The 19,065-nt window shown below is 44.6% G+C and overlaps 1 protein-coding gene across 1 annotated transcript in view; it reads right to left on the bottom strand.

Moving 5' to 3' along the window:
* The window catches only part of TGM6 (transglutaminase 6), a 65,810-nt gene that overhangs the window by 22,378 nt on the left and 24,367 nt on the right, over positions 1-19,065 (bottom strand). Inside the window, 7 exon segments of the mRNA XM_060124772.1 lie at positions 10,477-10,725; positions 10,804-10,907; positions 14,787-14,940; positions 15,474-15,651; positions 17,135-17,266; positions 18,768-18,842; positions 18,844-18,888. Coding sequence (XP_059980755.1) covers positions 10,477-10,725; positions 10,804-10,907; positions 14,787-14,940; positions 15,474-15,651; positions 17,135-17,266; positions 18,768-18,842; positions 18,844-18,888 — 937 coding nt within the window.

Raw genomic sequence — 19,065 nt, 5'->3', positions numbered from 1 at the left:
TCCACCAGTTTAAAGGTTACAAGCCAGTGTTTTTTAGTACATTCATAGAGTCGTGCACTCATCACCACAATCTAATTTCAGAACAATTTCTGTCACCCCAAAGAAACTCTGTAACCATTAGCAGTCACTTCCTGTTCCTCCCTGCCCCACCCATAGCCCTAGGCAACTGTTAATTTAATTTCTAACTTGCCTATTCTGGGCATTTCATATAAAGAGAATCATACAATCTGTGGTCCTTTGCGACTGGCTTTTTTTTCACTTAACATAATATTTTTAGGGTTCATTCATGTTGTAGCCTACATCAGTACTTGATTCCTTTTTATTGCTAAATAGTACTCCATTGTATGGACAGACCACATTTTATTTATCCACTGACAGATGTTAGGGTTGTTTCCACTCTAGCTATTTTGAATAATGTTGCTATGAAGGTTCATGTACAAGTTTTTGGGTGGATTTTTTTTTTCATTTCTTTTGGGTGTATACCTAGAAGTGCATCTGCTAGGTTGTTATGTTAACTCTGTGTTTAATATTGTGAGGAAGTGTCAAAGTGCTTGCACCATTTTACATTCCCACCAGCAATGTACGAGTGTTCCAATTGCTCCACAATCTCACCAACTCTTATTGTCTGTCTTTTTGCTTATAGCAGTTCTAGTGGATATGAAGTGGTATGTTGTTGTGGTTTTGATTTGCATTTCCCTGATGATTAATGATGCTAAGCACCTTTTCATGTTTATTGGTCATTTGTATATTGTCCTGGGAGAAAGGTCTTTCAAATCCTTTGCCCATTTAAAAATAGGGTTATTTATTTATTACTGAGCTATAAGAATTATTTATATATTATGGATACAAGTCCCTTATTAGATACATGATTTGCAAATATTTTCTGTTCTGTGGGCTTTTCTTCTTTCTTGATGGTGTCATTTGTAGTACAAGTTTTTAATTTTGATGAAGTCCGATTTATCAATTTTTTCTTCTGTCATTTATGCTCTTGATGTCATATCCAAAAAGGTTCTGTTTAACTCAAGCTCATGAAGATTAACTCCTGTTTTCTTCTAAAAGCTTGTAATTTTAGCTCTTCGATATAGGTCAATGATCCATTTGAGTTAATTTTTATGTACTGTGTGATGTAGGAGACCCATTTTATTCTGTGCATGGGGATAATTAGTGGTCCCAGCACCATCTGTTGAAAAGACTGTTCTCATTCTTTCCCCACTGAATTGTCTTGGCACTCTTGTCAAAATCAATTAAACATAATTTTAAGAGTTTATTTCTGGATTCTATTTCATTGATCTATATGTCCATTCTTATGCCAGTATCACACTATCTGGTTTATTGTATATTTATAGTAAGTTTTGAATTTGGGAAGTTTGAGCCCTCCAACTTTGTTCTTCTTTTCCAAGATTGTTTTGGCTATTCTGGTTCCCTTGAATTTCCAAGTGAATTTTAGGAACAGCTTGTCAATTTTGGAAAAAACTTAGCTGGAACTTTGATAGAGGTTTCATGGATTCTGTAGGTCAATTTTGGGGCATTGCCACCATAAAAAAATAAAGTCTTTCAATCCATGAAAATGGGATGTCTTTCCATTTACTGAAGTCTTTAATTTCTTTCAACAATGTTTTGTAGTTTTCAGTGTACTAGACTTGCTCTTTTTTTGGTTAAATTTATTGTTAAGTATTTTATTATTTTTGATGCTATTGTAAATGGATTTGTTTTCTTAATTTTATTTTCAGATTATACATTGCTAGTGTCCTGAAATACAATTAATTTTTAAAAATTGATCTTGTGTTCTACAATTTTTCTGAACTCATTTATTGGCTCTAATAACTTTTAGTGGATTCCTTAGGATTTTATATATACAAGATCATATCATGTGCAAATAGAGATAGTTTTACCTCTTCCTTGCAAATCTGGAAATTCTTCTATTTCTTTACTTTCCCTCCCACCTTACCCTCCTACCTTCCTTCCTTTTCTTTCTTTTACTTTATTTTTTCTTCTTTCTTTTTATTTTTTAAAAAAATTATGGTAAAATATACATAATATAAAATTTACCATCTTAACCATTTTTAAGTGTGCACTTCAGTGGCATTAGGTACATTCCTATTGTTGTGCTATCTTCACCATCATCCATTTCCAGAACTCTTTTCATCTTGCAAAACTGAAACTCCGTGTTCATTAAACAATAACTTCCCATCCCTCCTCTCCCAGCCACTGGCATCCACCATTCTACTTCTTGTCTTTAAGAATTTCACTACTCTAGATACCTCATACAAGTGGAATTGTATGGCATTTGTCCATGTGGGACTGGCTTATTTCATTAGCATCATGCCTTCAAGGCTTCATCCACTTGTAGCATGTGTTAGAATTTCCTTCCTTTTTAAGGTTGAATAATATTCCGTTGTATGTATATACCGCATTTTGTTTATTCATTCATCTCTTGATGGATACTTGGGTTGCTTCCATGTTTTTTTAGCTATTGTGAATAATGCTGCTATGAACATGGGTGTAATATCTCTTCAAGTCCCTGTTTTCAGTTCTTTTGGATATATATTCAGAAGTGGAATTGCTGGATTATCTGATAATTATATTTTTAATATTATGAAGAACTTCAATACTGTTTTCCACAGTGGCTGCACCATATAAAAATCCCAGCAACAGTGCACGTGTTCTAATTTCTCCACATCCTTATCAACACTTGTGCTTTTCTTACTTTCTTCTTCCCTCTCCTCCTCCATCCCTTTATTCCTTTCTTCTTTCCTTCCTTCCTGACTTCTTTCCTTCTGTGATAGTAGCCACCCTAATTGTTATGAGGTGGTATCTCATTGTGGTTTTCATTTTCATTTCCATAATGATCAGTGATGTGAGCACATTTTCATGTGCTTATTGGCCATTTGTATACCCTCTTTGGAGAAATGTCTATTCAATCCTTTGCCCATTTTATTTTTTTTGCGCTGTCGAGTGTTTAGAGTTGTCTACATATTCTGGATATTAACCTCTTTTCAGATACATGACTTGAAAATATTTCCTCCTATTCTACAGGTTTCCTCTGTTGATAATGTCACAAAAGTTTGATGAGGTCCAATTTGTCTTTCTTTTTTTACCTTTGCCTTTGGTATCATGTCCAAGAAATCACTGCCAAATTCAATGTCATGAAGTTTTCTCCTATGTTTCCTGTTAAGAGTTTTATAGTTTTAGGTCTTACATTTAGGTCTTTGATCCACTTTGAGTTAATTTTTGTGTATGGTGTAAGGTAAGGGTCCAAATTCATTCTTTTATATGTTGATATCCAGTTTTCCCAACACTGTTGAAAAGAGTTTTCCCAACACTGTTTTTTTCTTGACTAATTTCCTTGGCTAATACTTCCATCACAATGTTGAACAAAATGGCAATGGTGTACAACATTGTATTTTCCTCATCTTAGGGGGAAAGCATTCAATCTTTTACCATTAGATATGATGTTAACCTGTAGAAGACTTTTATCAGGCTAAGTTCACTTCTATCCTTAATTTGTTGAGAACTTTTTATCATGAAGGTGTGTTGGATTTTGTTAAATATTTTTCTGCATCTATTGGGATGATCACGTGGTTTTTGTCCAGTTTTTCTATTGATATGGTATATTACATTAATTAGTTTTCAATGTTAAACCCATCTTGCATTCCTGTAATAAACCCTTGGTCATGGCATATAATCTTTTTTATGTGTTGTTGGATTCACTTTGCTAGTATTTTTGTTGACAATTTTTGCTTCTATGTTCATAAGGGATATTGATCTCTAGTTTTCTTTTCTTGTGATGTCATTATCTGGTTTTGCTATCAGGATAATACTAACCTCATAGAAAGAATTGGGAAATGTTCCCTCCTCTTTTTTTGGGAGGAGTTTGTGAAGAATTGGTATTAATTCTTCTTTTAATGTTTGGTAGAATTCACCAGTGACATCATATGGGCCTGATCTTTTCTTTGTGGGAAGTTTTAAATTACTACTCCAATCTCTTTACTTATTATAAATCTATTCAGATTTTCTAATTCTTCCTGAGGCAGTTTTGGTAATTCTTAGAGGAATTTGTCCATTTTATCTAAAGTTATCTAATATGTTGGTAAATAGTTGTTCATTCTTTCTCCTAATGAACTGTTTTATTCACAACTCTTCTGACACAAAATGTGTGGGAGTTTTCCACACCAATCAACTCTCCAACTCTCTGGTCACCACCTTGCTGTCCTGCATTTGAATTCAATCCATACTCTAACTACCTGGAGTTAGTGTCAGATTCCACAGATTTAAAGGCTCAGTCCAAGACTGCCCGCAATTTAGATACCAGTCACAAGTATTGGGTGCCCAAGTTACCTACATTTCTGTTTGACTTGGTTACAAATTGGGGGTTACCATGACTGTGATGGCCCCAGGTTCAGTAATTTGCTAGAGCAGTTCACAGAACAGAAAAACAGTTTAGTTACTATTACCAATTTATATTAAAGGATATAACTTAGGAATAGGCAAATAGAAGAGATAAACAGAAGAAACATAGGGCAAGGTAGAAAGAGCGGGGAGGTAGCATGGAGCTTCCATGCCCTTTTTGGGAGGGTAACTCTCTTAGTTCCTGGATGTGTTCACCAACCTGGTAGCTCTCTGTACCCTGTGTTTAGGGGTTTTTATGACAGTTTAATTATATAGGCATGATTGATTAAATTATTGGCCATTGGCATTTAACTCAATCTCCTGTCCCTTTCCCATCCCCAGAGGTTCAGGTGAAGTGTAAAGTTCTAATCTTCTAAGCATGGTTTTGGCCTTTTTGGTAACCAGCCCCATCCTGAGCTACCTGGGGACCCCCAGCCACCTGTCATCTCATTTCCATACAAAAGACACTCTTATCACTCCAGAGATTTCAAGGGTTTTTAGGAGCCATGTCCAGGAACTGGGGACAAAGACCAATTAGTTATTTTTTTACCACACTCCTTATAATTTTTTTGTAAGTTTAGTAGTGATGTCCTCTCTGACCTTAGTTATATGAGTCTTCTCTCTGTCTAGCTAAAGATTTGTCAGTTTTGTTGATCTTTAAAAAAAATCAACTTTTGGTTTTATTGATTTTCTTCATTGTTTTTTATTTATTTCTCCTCTAATCTTTCTTATTTCCTCTTTCTGCTTTCTTTGGGTTTTCTTTGCTCTACTTTTTCTAGTTTCTACTTTTTCTAGTTTCTTAAGGTGGAAGGTTAGGTTATTTACTTGAGATCGCTCTTCTTTAATATAGGTATTTACAGCTATAAAGTTCCCTCCAGGTACTGCTTTATCTTGCCTCATAAATTTTGGCATGTTGTGTTTTCATTTACTTTCATCTCAAAATATTTTCTAATTTCACTTGTGATTTCTTCTTTGACCCACTGATTATTTAGGTGTATGTATTGCTTCATTTCCATATATTTGTGCATTCCCCAAATTCCTTTCTGATTTTGATTTCTAATCTTATTCCATTGTGATCAGAGAATATACTTTGTATGATTTCAATCCTTTAAAATTTCTGAGGTTTGTTTTATGGATGAGCATATGGTCAATTCTGGATTATGTTCTATTTGGACTTGCCAGGAATGTGTATTCTGCTGCTACTGGGTGGGCCTTCTATAGATATCTGTTAGTGATCACCTGATTTTAATGACAAATGTTCACTTCCTCCCAATCTGTTCCTAAAATCCTTCTCTGCTTTATTTTCCACCAGAATACTTATCACCATCTGAGATACTATTTATTTTACTTTTTCCTAACTTCTAACTGCCCCACTAGAATGTTAGTCCCTTTAAGGCAAGGGTCATACATGTTTTGTTCTCTGGGCACCTGGCACACAGCAGATGTTCAATAAATATATATCAATACAGAGAAATGTGAAAATGTGCCTCATGTATCTCATAACATAAGCCAGTCTTACAATCAATAAAGCAAGGCCCTCCGACATATGGATCACAGTCCTTAGGCATTCAAAGCCCATTATGTGCTATCAGCCTGCATTCATTCATTCATACGAATCCATATTGAGCATCACTATGTGGTAGATGCTGAAACAGGAGCTGGAGATACAGCAGAAGACAAAGTAGTCAGGTTTCCAGCCATACCAGAACTCACAGTCTAGTTGGTGGGGAAAGAATAAAGATTCAAGCAAATATCAGATTGTGATATGTACTTAGAAGGAAGCCAGTAGGGTCCTGAGACCCCTGGTCAGGCAGACTTGGGATGAAGTCAGCAGGACCTTCCCAGGCAGAGAAAGCATCCTGTGCAAAGTCCTTTAGGTATAAAAGAGCCTCCAATGACCCTTTCACACTTGCTATTGCCTGAACAAGCTGTGCCTTCCCCCATGCTGTTCCCTTGGCCATTTTGTACTTTGGCAGGCGGACAGCAACACGCTGTGCTGGGACTGTCTGCTTTCCTGTTCATCTTGCCCACTCTCCTACCTGACACTTGGGGGACCCACTAAATGCAAGAAGGAAGGGCACAGCAGAAAAGTGTAGAAAGAGACAGACAGCAGAGTAACAGAGAGGGAGAGAGAGGGTGGCAGGGGAGTTCCCTGGGGTCTGGTCACTGGGTCTCTGTGGTGTCCCCCTAAATGGTATGTCCAAGTCCTAATCCCTGGTACCTGTGAATATAACCTTATTTGGAAATAGGGCCTTTGCAGATTAATTAAGTATCCTGGGATAAGATCACCCTGGATTTACGGTGGGACCTAAAGTCAATGATTGATGTCATTGTAAGAGAAAGGAAATGGAGATTTGAGACACATAGGAGGAAAGAAGGCCACGTGGAGGCAGAAATTGGAGTGATGCAGCCACAAGCCAAAGAATGCAGGGGCCATCATCAGCTGGAAGAATCAAGGAAAGATTCTCCCCTAGAGCCTTTGGAGGGAGTATGGCCCTGCTAAACCTTGATTTTGAACTTCTGGCCTCTAGAACTATGAGAGAATAACTTTCTGATGGTTTAAGCTGCTACATTTGTGGTAATTTGTTATGGAAGCCCTAAGAAGCTAACAGGCAGGGCCAGAGGCAGATGGCTGAACTGCCAACCTGGCTCCCCTGCAAACCCCTGGCACCAGCCTCTGACTAAGATCTTGCCTCTGTGTTTAGTGCCTCTGCCTGAAGGTTAGCGGGGGAAGCTGCCTTCCTCCACTCTACTCTGAAGCCTGTTGCAGAAAGCCCACCTGAATCTGAGGACGGCCAGTGCGTTTTTTGTACACAGTTTCCTTTGCTTGGAAGGCTGGTTCCTCTTTGCTCAGCATCCAGGCTGACTCAGTGGCAGGGGCAAAGCACATTGTCCCCAAGGACTCTGAATCTGCTCTATCATGTATCCTCCTTCAGTGGACGGAGCAAGCAGACAGGCCCTGCCATTTCATCCACAGAATGGGATGCCCATGGCTTGGATGAACAGCACTGCTTACAGTGAATCTGGAATCAAGATGCATAGGGTCCTCTCCTGGAATGCCTTCCCAACCCTTCATCTCCTGGCTAAATCTACTCCCTTCAGGATCCCTTCCCATGGATGTTCTTCTTGCCCTCTCCTCCCTGGCTGGTTAGCAACCTGTCCTCTGGGCTTCCTCAGCCTTCTGGCTTCCCCAACACAGTACAGCTGATCACCCTGTACTGTCCTGATGCTGTCCGCTCACCAGATGGTGAATCCTCTGGGCACTTCTCTTTCTCCCCTGCCTCTAAATCATGCCTGACACTTAGGAGTGCTTTATTTCTTGAGCACATAAAAGAACCTGGCACGGTACATGGCACATTGTGGGCACTCATGGAAGAGAGGAGCAGTCTAGCAGAGTGGAGAGGCAGAGGCTCTGAGATTACACAGAGGCTCTGGTTAGCATTCCAGCTCTTCTAGATTTTGGAAACTTGGGGAAGTTACTTAACCTTCCTATGCTTCAACTTGCTTATGTAAGACGGGGTTTTTATGAATATTAAATGAAATAATGTGCAGACATTGCTTATCACCATGCTTAACAATATTTAGATGCTATTATTATTATTAACCTAGATGTAAAATCACTTGCCCCATGGTGGGCAATCAACAGTAGATAATAGTATGATTAGATAGCGCAGCCAAGCGTAAAGGAATAGCATGGGCTCCGGAGCCAGACTCGCTACTCACTGGCTGTGTCCCTTCACTGAGTCCACTTCCCTCTGTGCACCTCTGCTTTTTCCTCTATCAAATAAATGTTAAACCAGCGTCTACCTTACAAGCTTGTGGGAACTGCTTTGTAAGCATTTGTTAAATAATAGAATTAAATAACATGTGAATATGGCCAGTCCACAGTGGGACTCAGCAGTGGTGACTACTGTTATTGGCATCTTGTAACAGGATGTTGATTTCTCATGTGGCCATGGCTAAAGCTTAGGATAAGAGACCTCAAAGACCCCGTATTCTAAGTTTTAGAAACTCCCAGCAGATGGGACCAGGCATCAACCTGAAGGACTTATGAGAGAAGTAGTAGTTTGAAGAGGCCTTACCACCTACCGCCCCTCACTGCCCACCCTGAGACAGTGAAGAAGAGAAGGTCATCAACATCAAGGGCCATGTTCCTAGAGAAGGAACTGGGGGAACGTGTGTGTGTGTGTGTGTGTGTGTGTGTGTGTGTGTTGGGGGGTGTTTAAAAGAATCAATGTTAAAGTTTAGGGGTGCCTGCAGGAAGGAGCTGGCCGGTAAAGACTGGCAGAGTGCCTACAGGAAGGGGAAGCTGGCATTTCATCCTTGTGGGAGGTCTGCTTATTGAGCCGTGTGTTCCCTGAGCACAGAGGAGAGAACTGAAGGGAGATGGCAGGTGGGTAACAGCCCATCAAGAACTCTCCCCACCAGCTTTGGAGGTGGTCACAGCATCTAGATGAGTGTGGGGGCCACAGCCTTGCAAACCCCCTCCAGAATCTGGGGACAAAAACTTCCATGCATCAGAGGGAAGCTGTGTGACTGCCAGTGGGGTGGGAGGGGCTCCACTGCAAGAGGGGGCAATGTCTCAAGAAATCAGCAGTGCCTGGGGACAGCACAGGAGTGAGTCCCAAGGCAGCAGGCTGTAACGGAGCCACCATCTGTCCTCCCTGAGCTACGGAGTAACTAGGGCAGCAGCACCCGCCTGCCTTAGGGCACTGAATCCTCGCTCCCTGAAGTCAAAGGCATTTCCATTCTTCTGTCCTCCTCCTTCTTGGCCTAACACACCAGAAGGCTTAGACCGGTGTTCTCAACATTGGCTGCACGTTGGAATCGCCTGGGGAGCTTTTATAAGTCCTGATGGCTGGGCCACACCCTCTAGAGACTGCAATTCACTTAGGGTGCAGTCAGGGCTGCTGTGGTAGATTAAAATGGCCATAATACTTTCTTTGCAACTCTTCCTATTAAGATGTAGAGTGTACTTCCTGGCCCTTCAATCTGGGGTGGTGTTTGTTGCTTGACCAACAGAATGTGGCAAAGGTGACATAGTAAGTTCTGAGTGAGGCCTTGAGAGACCTTGCAGCTTTCATTCTGACCTGCTGAGCACGTTGCTGCCATGTGGACAAGCCGGGGCTAGCTACTGGAGCACGAGAGGCTCCAATAGCCAGCCCAGCAGTCCCATCTGAGGCCCCAGATACATTTGAGATCCCAGCAGACACCACGTGCGAACCATTGCAGCTGAGCACAGCCCACACAGCTGACCCACAGAATCCTGAGCAAAAAGTAATTGTTGTTCAATCTGTGCCCCAGGTGACTCCAGTGCGTTGCAAACCACCACCCTAGAGGGTAAACTGCAGGGGCTGGAGGAAGCCAGAGCTGGTGCCCCTCGATTACAGCAAACTTCTGGGGTCACCGCTCCAGTTCGTGCTCAGAGGAGGGGAGGAGACTAGCTCTGATTCAAGTTTGAACTTGAAGTCTTGATTACCCAAATAACATTCCTTTAACAAGCAGGAGTAGCTGAAAGTGTGTGATCAGATCACAGCACTGCTAAGGGACCTGTTATTTAGGGGGAGGGGAAGAGGGTGACTTTTTATAGCTAGAGGCAGTGACCAGAAAAAATACATGTTTTGTTTTTGTACCCCCGACAAGTACAGGCTCTTCAGTAAACCAGTGACCATTAATTAGTGACCATGGCTTAGTAGATGATAAGCAGGAGCTGCTATATTATTATTATTTTGCGTGGGGCCTATTGCTGTGTGTCCTAGGTGTTCAATAAATAATACCTGCTACTAACATCACTATTATTAGTAATTATTGTTATCACATGTGAGCATACCTGATACAGTACCTGGAACATATATGTTAAAGGAAATGTAGCTATTGATATTGTTAGATGTGGGAAATCTACTTGCAAACAGAGGAAGCTGTTAATATAAGCTAAAAGTACTTGGCTCAATCTCAGAGACAGTACTGAAGGAGGCTATCACCACCACATCACATGGGAAAGGGCCTGGCCCTGGGGCGGCCCGTGGTTGTCCCTCTGCAGCAGCCGGGTCACTGGGGAGGCTGATGGAGGCCGCTATACGCCCTTACCTTCCAGATACTTGTAGAGGCTGGTGATGTCCACGTGGGAGTCGCTGCCCACTGCCTTGGTGCTGAGGCACCTCCCGATCTTCTTAGTACTTAGTGTCTGAGGACACACGCTCCCGGCTTCATCCTCATTCCAGAGCCAGGTGATGTAGTCCACGTTGACCTCCGCAAACACAGAAGGACTGTGGTGGGCCAAGTGCACGTCGCCCTTGCGGATGGCGGTGACTGAGGCCGGGCCGCACTGGAACACACCTGCGCAGGAGGGATGGGCGTGAGCAGCTCCAGGGGAGCAAAAGCGGGGGTCTGGGACCTGCCCCCCTAAGCCTGTACTTTCACTCTCCTCCCTGGGGGTGGCATCCAGAACCTGCCAACCATTGTAAGCGGGGCCCGGGTCCTGCCGGACAAACCAGCTCTCATTCCAGACATGGAAATTCCTCCCACAGAGAGAGGATGGGGCAGGGTGGCCTCCGGTGAGCAGAGAGGAGCCCTCGGAGAGGGAAAGTTCCTGTTGCCAGCTAGGCCCTGGGCCCTGCTCTGTGGCTGAATTTTTTTTTTTTTTTTTTTTTCCGGTACGCGGGCCTCTCACTGTTGTGGCCTCTCCCGTTGCGGAGCACAGGCCCCGGACGCGCAGGCTCAGCGGCCATGGCTCACGGGCCCAGCTGCTCCGCGGCACGTGGGACCTTCCCGGACCGGGGCACGAGCCCGTGTCCCCTGCATCGGCAGGTGGACTCTCAACCACTGCGCCACCAGGGAAGCCCTGGCTGAATTTTTTGAACCGTTCATCAACTGTAATGATAGAGCACCTAGCATTGAATATACCTACAGGCAGACCTTTTTAAATTGCACTTCACTTATTGTACTTTATAGACATTGCATTTTTTTACAAATTGAGAGTTTATGGCAACCCTTCCTTAAATAAGTCTATCTGCCCTGTTTTCCCAATAGCACCTGCTCACTTCATGTCTCTCTGTGTCACAGTTTGGTAACTCTTGCAATATTTCTAACGTTTTCATTATTATTGTATTTGTTATAGTGATCTGTGATGAGTGATCTTTGATGTTACTAGTACAACATGCTGAAGGCTCAAATAATAGTTAGCATTTAGCAATGAAGTATTTAAAAATTAAGGTATGTAGATTGTTTTTTAGACATAATGCTATAGCACGCTTAATAGACTATAGTATAATGTAAACATAACTTTTATATGCTCTTTTGGATTAAAAAATTCATGTGACTCACTTTACTGTGATATTTGCTTTATTGAAGTGGTCTGGAACTGAACTGGCACTATCTCCGAGGCCTGCCTGTATGTATAAATATACGTGTGTATATCTATATATCTATATCTATATATCTATAACCTGTTGTTCAAGGTCCAGAAATACAACAGCAAATAAGATGGAAGATCCTTGTTCTCGTGCAGCTTACATTCTAACAAAGGAGACAGATAGGGAGACAGGCAAAAGTAAGTAAGCAGATAAATAAAACAATAAAGTAACAAAAAATAAACAAATAAATAAAACAATAAAGTAATAATAAATGCTGTGAAGAAAGAGAGGAGCTTGAGTTAGGGAATAACTGCAGGAGACCTACTCTAGGTAAATGACATCTAAGATGAGACTTAAAATGAAAAGAATTAGCCATAGGAAGAGTGAAGGGAACAGTGTTTCAGACAGAAGGAACAGCATGTGCAAAGGCTCTTGAGACAAGAAAAAACTTAGTGTGTTCAAGGAACAGAAAGTATATCTCTGGGCTACGGCAAGCACGGGGGTAGGTAGGTTTCATATTATGCACAGTTCTGTAGGCCTTCGTTTAGGCTTTAAGTCTCTTATGTTAAAGATGAGAATATGAGATTAGGAAAAGTGACATAATTTGCACAAGGTCACACAGTAAGGAAGCAGCACAGAGAAACGCTTCTTGGCCTGGGTTGGCGTCTTTACTCTGGCCTCCAAACTTTTCTTTGGGAAAATATTGTGAAAAGCATTTGGGGGTGAAAGGGAGAACATGGATCACCTGTATGGCGACAGAGATCCCCAAAACAAAAAGAAGGGTCTGTCTATTCTGCATAAAGAGAAGAATGCAATTTTTTTTAGAGCTCCTGTATCCACAAGGCTTCCATGAATAACCTTGTCCGAATGTCTGCTTATACATGTGCAAGTTGCCAAGAAAAGCCGACTTTCTAAAGAGCAGGGGAATAGTGAAGAGCACATAGTACAGAAGGAAACACAGCCAGCCTCAGCAGCCCCCTTCTTAAAAATGTCCTTCAGCCACGCCCAGGGGAATGTGCCCAGGACTCCTTCCTCCCAAGCTGGTGTCCAGCCTCAGACCATCTCTCTGCCTCTCTTCTCCCCTTTCCTTCTCCTCTTTTTGGTTTTCCAAAAGCCTTGTTTGTAAAGGCAAATATTTGGTCCAGCCATGTGAGGTGGTTAGATAAACAATGGTTTTGCTGTACAATTGAAAGGCAGGACAGGTTTGTAACTTCTCATCCACTCACTAGCTGTGGAGCCTTAGACAAGTTACTTAACCTCTCTGTGCCTTGGTTTCCTCATCTGCAAAATAGAGATAACAATACTAGCTTGCTTACAAGGTTGTTTGGAGGAATGAATTAGTACACAGGTACACCTTGGAGATATTGTGGATTAGGTTCCAGACCACTACATGTGGATAAAATGTGGATACAGCAATAAAGCAAGTCACACAAACTTTTTTGGTTTCCCAGTGCGTATAAAATTATGCTTACAGTATGCTGTAATCTATTAAGTATGCAATAACATTACGTCTAATAAAACAATGTACATACTTTAATGAAGCTGTTGGAAAAATGATGCCAATAGACTTGCTTGCCACAAGATTGCCACAAACCTTCAATTTGTAAAAAAATGCAATGTCTGGGGCTTCCCTGGTGGCGCAGTGGCTGAGAGTCCGCCTGCCGATGCAGGGGACGCGGGTTCGTGCCCCGGTCCGGGAGGATCTCACATGCCGCGGAGCGGCTGGGCCCGTGAGCCATGGCCGCTGAGCCTGCGCGTCTGGAGCCTGTGCTCTGCAACGGGAGAGGCCACAACAGTGAGAGGCCCGCGTACCGCAAAAAAAAAAAAAAAAAAAAAAAGGAAAGAAAGAAATAAAAATGCAATGTCTGTGAAGCACAATAAAAAGAAGAGTAATAAAATGAGTCAGCCTGCATGTGCAGCACAACTGGGTCTGGCATAGACGAGGTGCTCACTGAGCATGGTGTTACTACTTTTTGAACACTATAAAAAATAAGGGGACTTCCCTGGTGATGCATTGATTAAGAATCCACCTGCCAATGCAGGGGACACAGGTTCGAGCCCTGGTGGAGGAAGATCCCATATGCCGTGGAGCAGCTAAGCCCGTGCACCACAACTATTGAGCCTGCGCTCTACAGCCCGCGAGCCACAACTACTGAGCCTGTGTGCCACAACTACTGAAGCCCGCGCGTCTACAGCCCGTGCTCTGCAAAAAGAGAAGCCACCTCAATGAGAAGCCCGCACACCGCAACGGAGTAGCCCCCACTCGCCGCAACTAGAGAAAGCCCGTGCGCAGCAACAAAGACCCAATGCAGCCAAAAATAAATAAATAAATTAGAAAAAAAAAGAAAGGAAACCTTGTATGTACCAATATGGAATTGTTTCATGTAGAGCAAAATGAACAGTTTACATTATGCTGCTGATATTAAGTGAGGGGAAGTGGGGGTGTGTGGGGATTGTGCATATGTGTGCCCCTGTAGCTGCAGGGCTTCTCTCTGATGTTGTGTCCAGAAGGAGGAGGGGGAGGCTGGCAATGGAGAGAGGGAGACTTACACTGTAGCCCATTCTGTACCTTTTGAATATTAAAGCACATGAATGTATCTCCTACTTTAAAAAATCAAATCAAAATGAATTTTGTAAAGCTTTGTGCAAAGAGTTTTGCTTGAGCTGAGAAAGGAGCTTGTTTCCCACCTGAGACACAGCTCAGAGCACAGGCAGCTGACAGACAGCAGGAGCGGGATACAGAGGTGACTCTGCAGGGGCGGGACTTGGCCCCACCTGCAAGTCACAGGTGTCTAGGGGAGGGCTCATAGCCCTGCAGAGCGGAGAGCCAGGGGTACAAGGCTGTCAAATCCTGAGCCCACCTCTTGGCTTCTGAGTCATGTGTCCAAAGACCCCTGTATCTCAGAAGAGGAGTCACCCTGCCAGGGACCACCCCCTCTGCTGGGCACCTGTCACCCCTTCCAGAACTGGCTCAGACTCAGTGGAGCTGAGCTCCATCTGGGAGGGCCTCAGGGTGCCCCTGGGAGCCAGCGGCTGAGGACCCACCACATGCTGTCCTCCATCAAGTCCTCCAGTGTCCACCCGAAGGAGTCCATGTACTTGTCCACACTAAGGTTCCTGCCCGTGTCATGTGCCAAGTTAAATTTGGACACAATCTGTATCGAAATCCCCAAGCACCCAAGGAGTGAAAAGCAGGATGCTTGCAAGATTCCAGGACAGGCCGGGACCCCAGACTCAGGGAGGAGTGGTGTGGCCACCCCTAGCAGGCCGCCTGCCTCAGGTCTGGCCACAGCCCCCTCCCTATCTTTGCCAGGGCCGACTCTCGTCTCCACTCTGAGAAACACCTCCATCTCCTGTACATTCTCTCAGGGGACTTCTAGAGTCACCACCACCACCCCCATTTGAATAGATGGGCTCTGAGGCTGGCAGGACCTTGGAAGCCATATAATAACCCTATAATAGCCATAATAGCCTGTAGGGACTGAGGACCCAGGACCACAAGACTCACTCAAGGGCACTCAGTGGGCTTGAGAGGTGGGACTCCTGTAAAATAAAAGACCAAAAGTCAAATAAATGAGGGATCTGGTTTCTCTCTTCATTACCCAGACTTCTATTTCCCCATCACTAATAAAGAAAGATTTTTTTTGTTGGGGGAGGAATGCCTATGCAAATATATGGAAACAAATGCAAACTGAGCTGACTAGGGGTTGGGGAACTTCTTTCCCAGGGTACCTGTACACATGACTCCAGCAAAGACCCAGCACTGGCCGTATCTGACTGGCTTGAACCTGCCCTTGAACGACTTGTGCAGAATGGCCAGGCTGCCACGCCAGTGCAGTGGGCTGGTGCTGCCACCGTACTTGCCCTGCCACTGGCCTTGTACCACGCCCTGGTCATTGTTGCTGTTCACCTGGGCAGAGGAGGCCAAAAATCCACCACCAGGCAGGGCTTCCCTCTTCAGGAACATTGCCATCGTAAAATCATCTCCAACTTTGGGCCACCCATTTATTTGGGGCCACCGCTTGTTTTTAAATTGTCTGAAAATTGGGGCCATCTGCTGTTTTAAAATACCTACTTTTTGGTACCATTTATCATTTTCAGTTACCTTCCATTAGGATGCTCTATTGCTGAAAATCGTATTCAGTTTTAGAGCATTTCCTGTTTTAAGTAATCTGTTTTTTGGGACTGTTGGTGGTAATGATAGTTATAGAGATGCTTAACATTCATTAAATGTTTACCGTGTGCCAGACACTATTCTAAGGGCTTAGCACACATTATATTAATCTATATTAATCTATGTTAGTCTATGATGTAGGTTCTATTACTTCCTTTTTTTTTTCAGATGAGGAAACTGAGATTCATAGAGGTTAGGGCACTTGCTCAAATCGCACAGCAAGTTAGCAAAAGGGGTTCAGGAGTTCAGGACTTTGACTTGGGAGCCTGTACCGCTATCCTACAGGGTTGTACCACTCTACTGTTCGGGACTGGTCACTGCTTTTGATTCTCTGTGCTCCAACATGTCTCTGAAGTCTTGAGGAATTGAGAGTATCAAATATGAGAAAAACAGCTTTGCCCATTTTTGGAATCACAGTTACCCACCCACTGATCTTAACACCTACTTGCTATAGAGAGAGCTAGTAGGCCCTCTGGCTACCTTCCAAGGAGGAAGCACTGGCATGTAATAGATTAAAGATGGTACTCCTCTCACAGCGAGGTGGTTCTGTGTACCCTTTCCCTGAATCTGGGTTGGCCTGTGACTACTTTGATTAATGACATGGTGGAAGTGATGTTGTGCCTGTTTCCAGGCCCAGGCTTTATGAGACTGGCAGCTTCCACTTAATTTTAGAATAATCGCTTGGGGAGAAGCCAGCTGCCTTATCTGATTACCCTGAGACTGCCATGCTTTGAGGAAGCCCAACCTAGCCATGTGGAAAGGCTGCATGGAGACACAGAGCAATGACTGGCCAGACCCAGCTCTTCCAACCATCCCAGCCCAGGGGCCAGACATGAGAGTGAGCAAGCCACCTGGGCATTCCAGTTCCAGCAGACACAGCATGGAAGAGAACCAAGGAAACATTGACTGTTGGAACCAATGCCCTAGATATATGGTCCCGTCAAACCATCCCAGACATCTGCAGCCATTCAGACACACCCAGCTGAAGCAGCTTGGAACAGAGGTGTTCTGTCCCCACGTTGCCCTGACCAAGTCCCTGATTTGCAAAGTTGTCAACATAGTAAATGGCTGTTTTATACCACTGAGTTTTGGGGTGATTTGTTATGCAGCAGTAGAGAATTAAAACAAGAGGTGATGGGAAAAATCTTAGGTTGTGGCCCTGGAGTTGGCCCGGGGACCCACGAGGGAGGGAGCATGCAGGGATAGCTGGGCTCCTTACCATGGCGCTGATGGCTCCAGTGACGTAGATGGGGTCGTAGTGGTGGGACGCTTTGGTGGTGGCTGGGTCATCTTGGTGACTAGGGCTTCGGTCCAGGATGCAGAAGCAGATGTCCAGGATGTCCTCCTCAAACTGTCCCCAGAGAGGCTGCTCTTAGAGGCCAGAGCCACACCTACACTTCAGACCCTCTCACAACCCTCCCCTAGTCAGTCACTGTATTGTGCAGGGAGTTTGCCTACCCCACTGCCCACCCGTCCACCCCCTCCAGGGACACAACAGAGCACACCCAAGTCTCAAAAACCCTCTTTCAAAGAGTCACTGGGAACCAGAAGCTCAGCCTTAATCACCTCCCTTCCCTGTTCAGTAGGCCCATGGCTCCCCACGAACCACAGTAAAGTTCATGATAAACTGGGACTCTGGAGCCGCATCGATCCCACTGGTTTACATAATGTTTTCAAATGACTTAGTTGACAACATTTAAAAACTGGGGGATTTTCACATACAAATTAAGATTTCTGGTCTTTGAAAATTGGGAAGGTCTGGGAACCCTGGGCTCACTTTCCTATTTGGCAATAAGAAGTGGATGCTGGGTTTCCCTGGTGGTGCAGTGATTGAGAGTCCGCCTGCCGATGCAGGGGACACGGGTTCGTGCCCTGGTCCGGGAAGATCCCAGATGCCGCGGAGCGGCTGGGCTTGTGAGCCATGGCCACTGAGCCTGCACATCCGGAGCCTGTGCTCCGCAGCGGGAGAGGCCACAGCAGTGCAAGGCCCGCATACCACACACACACACACAAAACAAACAAAAAAAACGAAGTGGATGCTGAGATGGGGTTACCCTTAGGTGGACCTTAAACTCTCTGGTATATCATCCCTGCCCAGCCCCTGAGCCCCAGATGCTTTCAAACCCCAGCTCCTCAGTCTGACAGTCAAGGCTCTCGACTTGCCCGGAGCCCGGGCAGACAGAGCTCCTCTACAGAACCTCCGCTACTCTCTGGCTCCCCTCCTCCACTGCTCTGTCTGCTCTTCCCTCTGCCTGTCCAGATCCTGCCCGACTTTGGGGGCTCCACCCCCATATCATGAAACCTTCTGCAATCCCTGAGATGGAGTTTCCCTTCATGACCTTCTGAACTCCCTCTGCTCCCATCTCTACCTTTCCAACCGCCTCCACCCCCTCCCACAACATCTCACCTTGTATTGTAGCTACTTATCTAAGTCAGGGGCTCTCAAAATGTGGTTCCAGGCCAGCGACGGCAGCAGCACCTGGTAACTTGCTAGAAATACAGACTCTCAGGCCCCACCTCAGACCTAGTGAATCAGCAACTTGGGGAGTTGTGGCCCAGCCACCTGTGTGTTTTAACGAGCCCTCGGTGGCCTTCTGGTGCACACTCAAGATTGAGAGCCCCTGATCTAAGCTATTTATTTGTACCCAATGTACCACCCCTTCCCAAGGACCCAGCACAACTAGTAGTAGAGACTGGAGAAGTGGACTTGGTCTAAGAGTCAGCCCAGCTTGTCCCTCCTGGGAAGAAGAGGGCAGACATAATGGCTCCTGCACTGACTTTTCCCATCTCCCCAGCCCCCCTTCTGTCTCTTATGACTCTCAGTCCCCCTTCTGGCCTGGGTCCCTGGAGACCTTCCTGAAGTTCCAGCCTTGGGCTCAGATGTGCTTCTCCACTCCTCGGAAGATGATCCCGCTGTCATTGAGCATGTATGTACTCCTGTCTCTCTTCCTCTGTGGCCAGAAACACATCATCCTCTGAAAGGCAGTGGTTGGGTCTGGCGTGGGCAGGGAGTCTGGCCTCACTGGCCTGGGGAAAGGGCTACAGCAGGGCTCAGCTGCAGGATGGCGCCTAGAGGCTGCTGGGGCAGGAGAGGTCAAGAGGGGCTTGCTGGCTCCCAGGCTGCCTCCCGGCCAAGCCCTACTCTACCTG

This window comes from Lagenorhynchus albirostris, chromosome 15 (genome assembly GCF_949774975.1).
Source record: "Lagenorhynchus albirostris chromosome 15, mLagAlb1.1, whole genome shotgun sequence".
Lineage (NCBI taxonomy): Eukaryota > Metazoa > Chordata > Mammalia > Artiodactyla > Delphinidae > Lagenorhynchus > Lagenorhynchus albirostris.
This window is presented reverse-complemented; position numbering and strand designations above follow the sequence as displayed.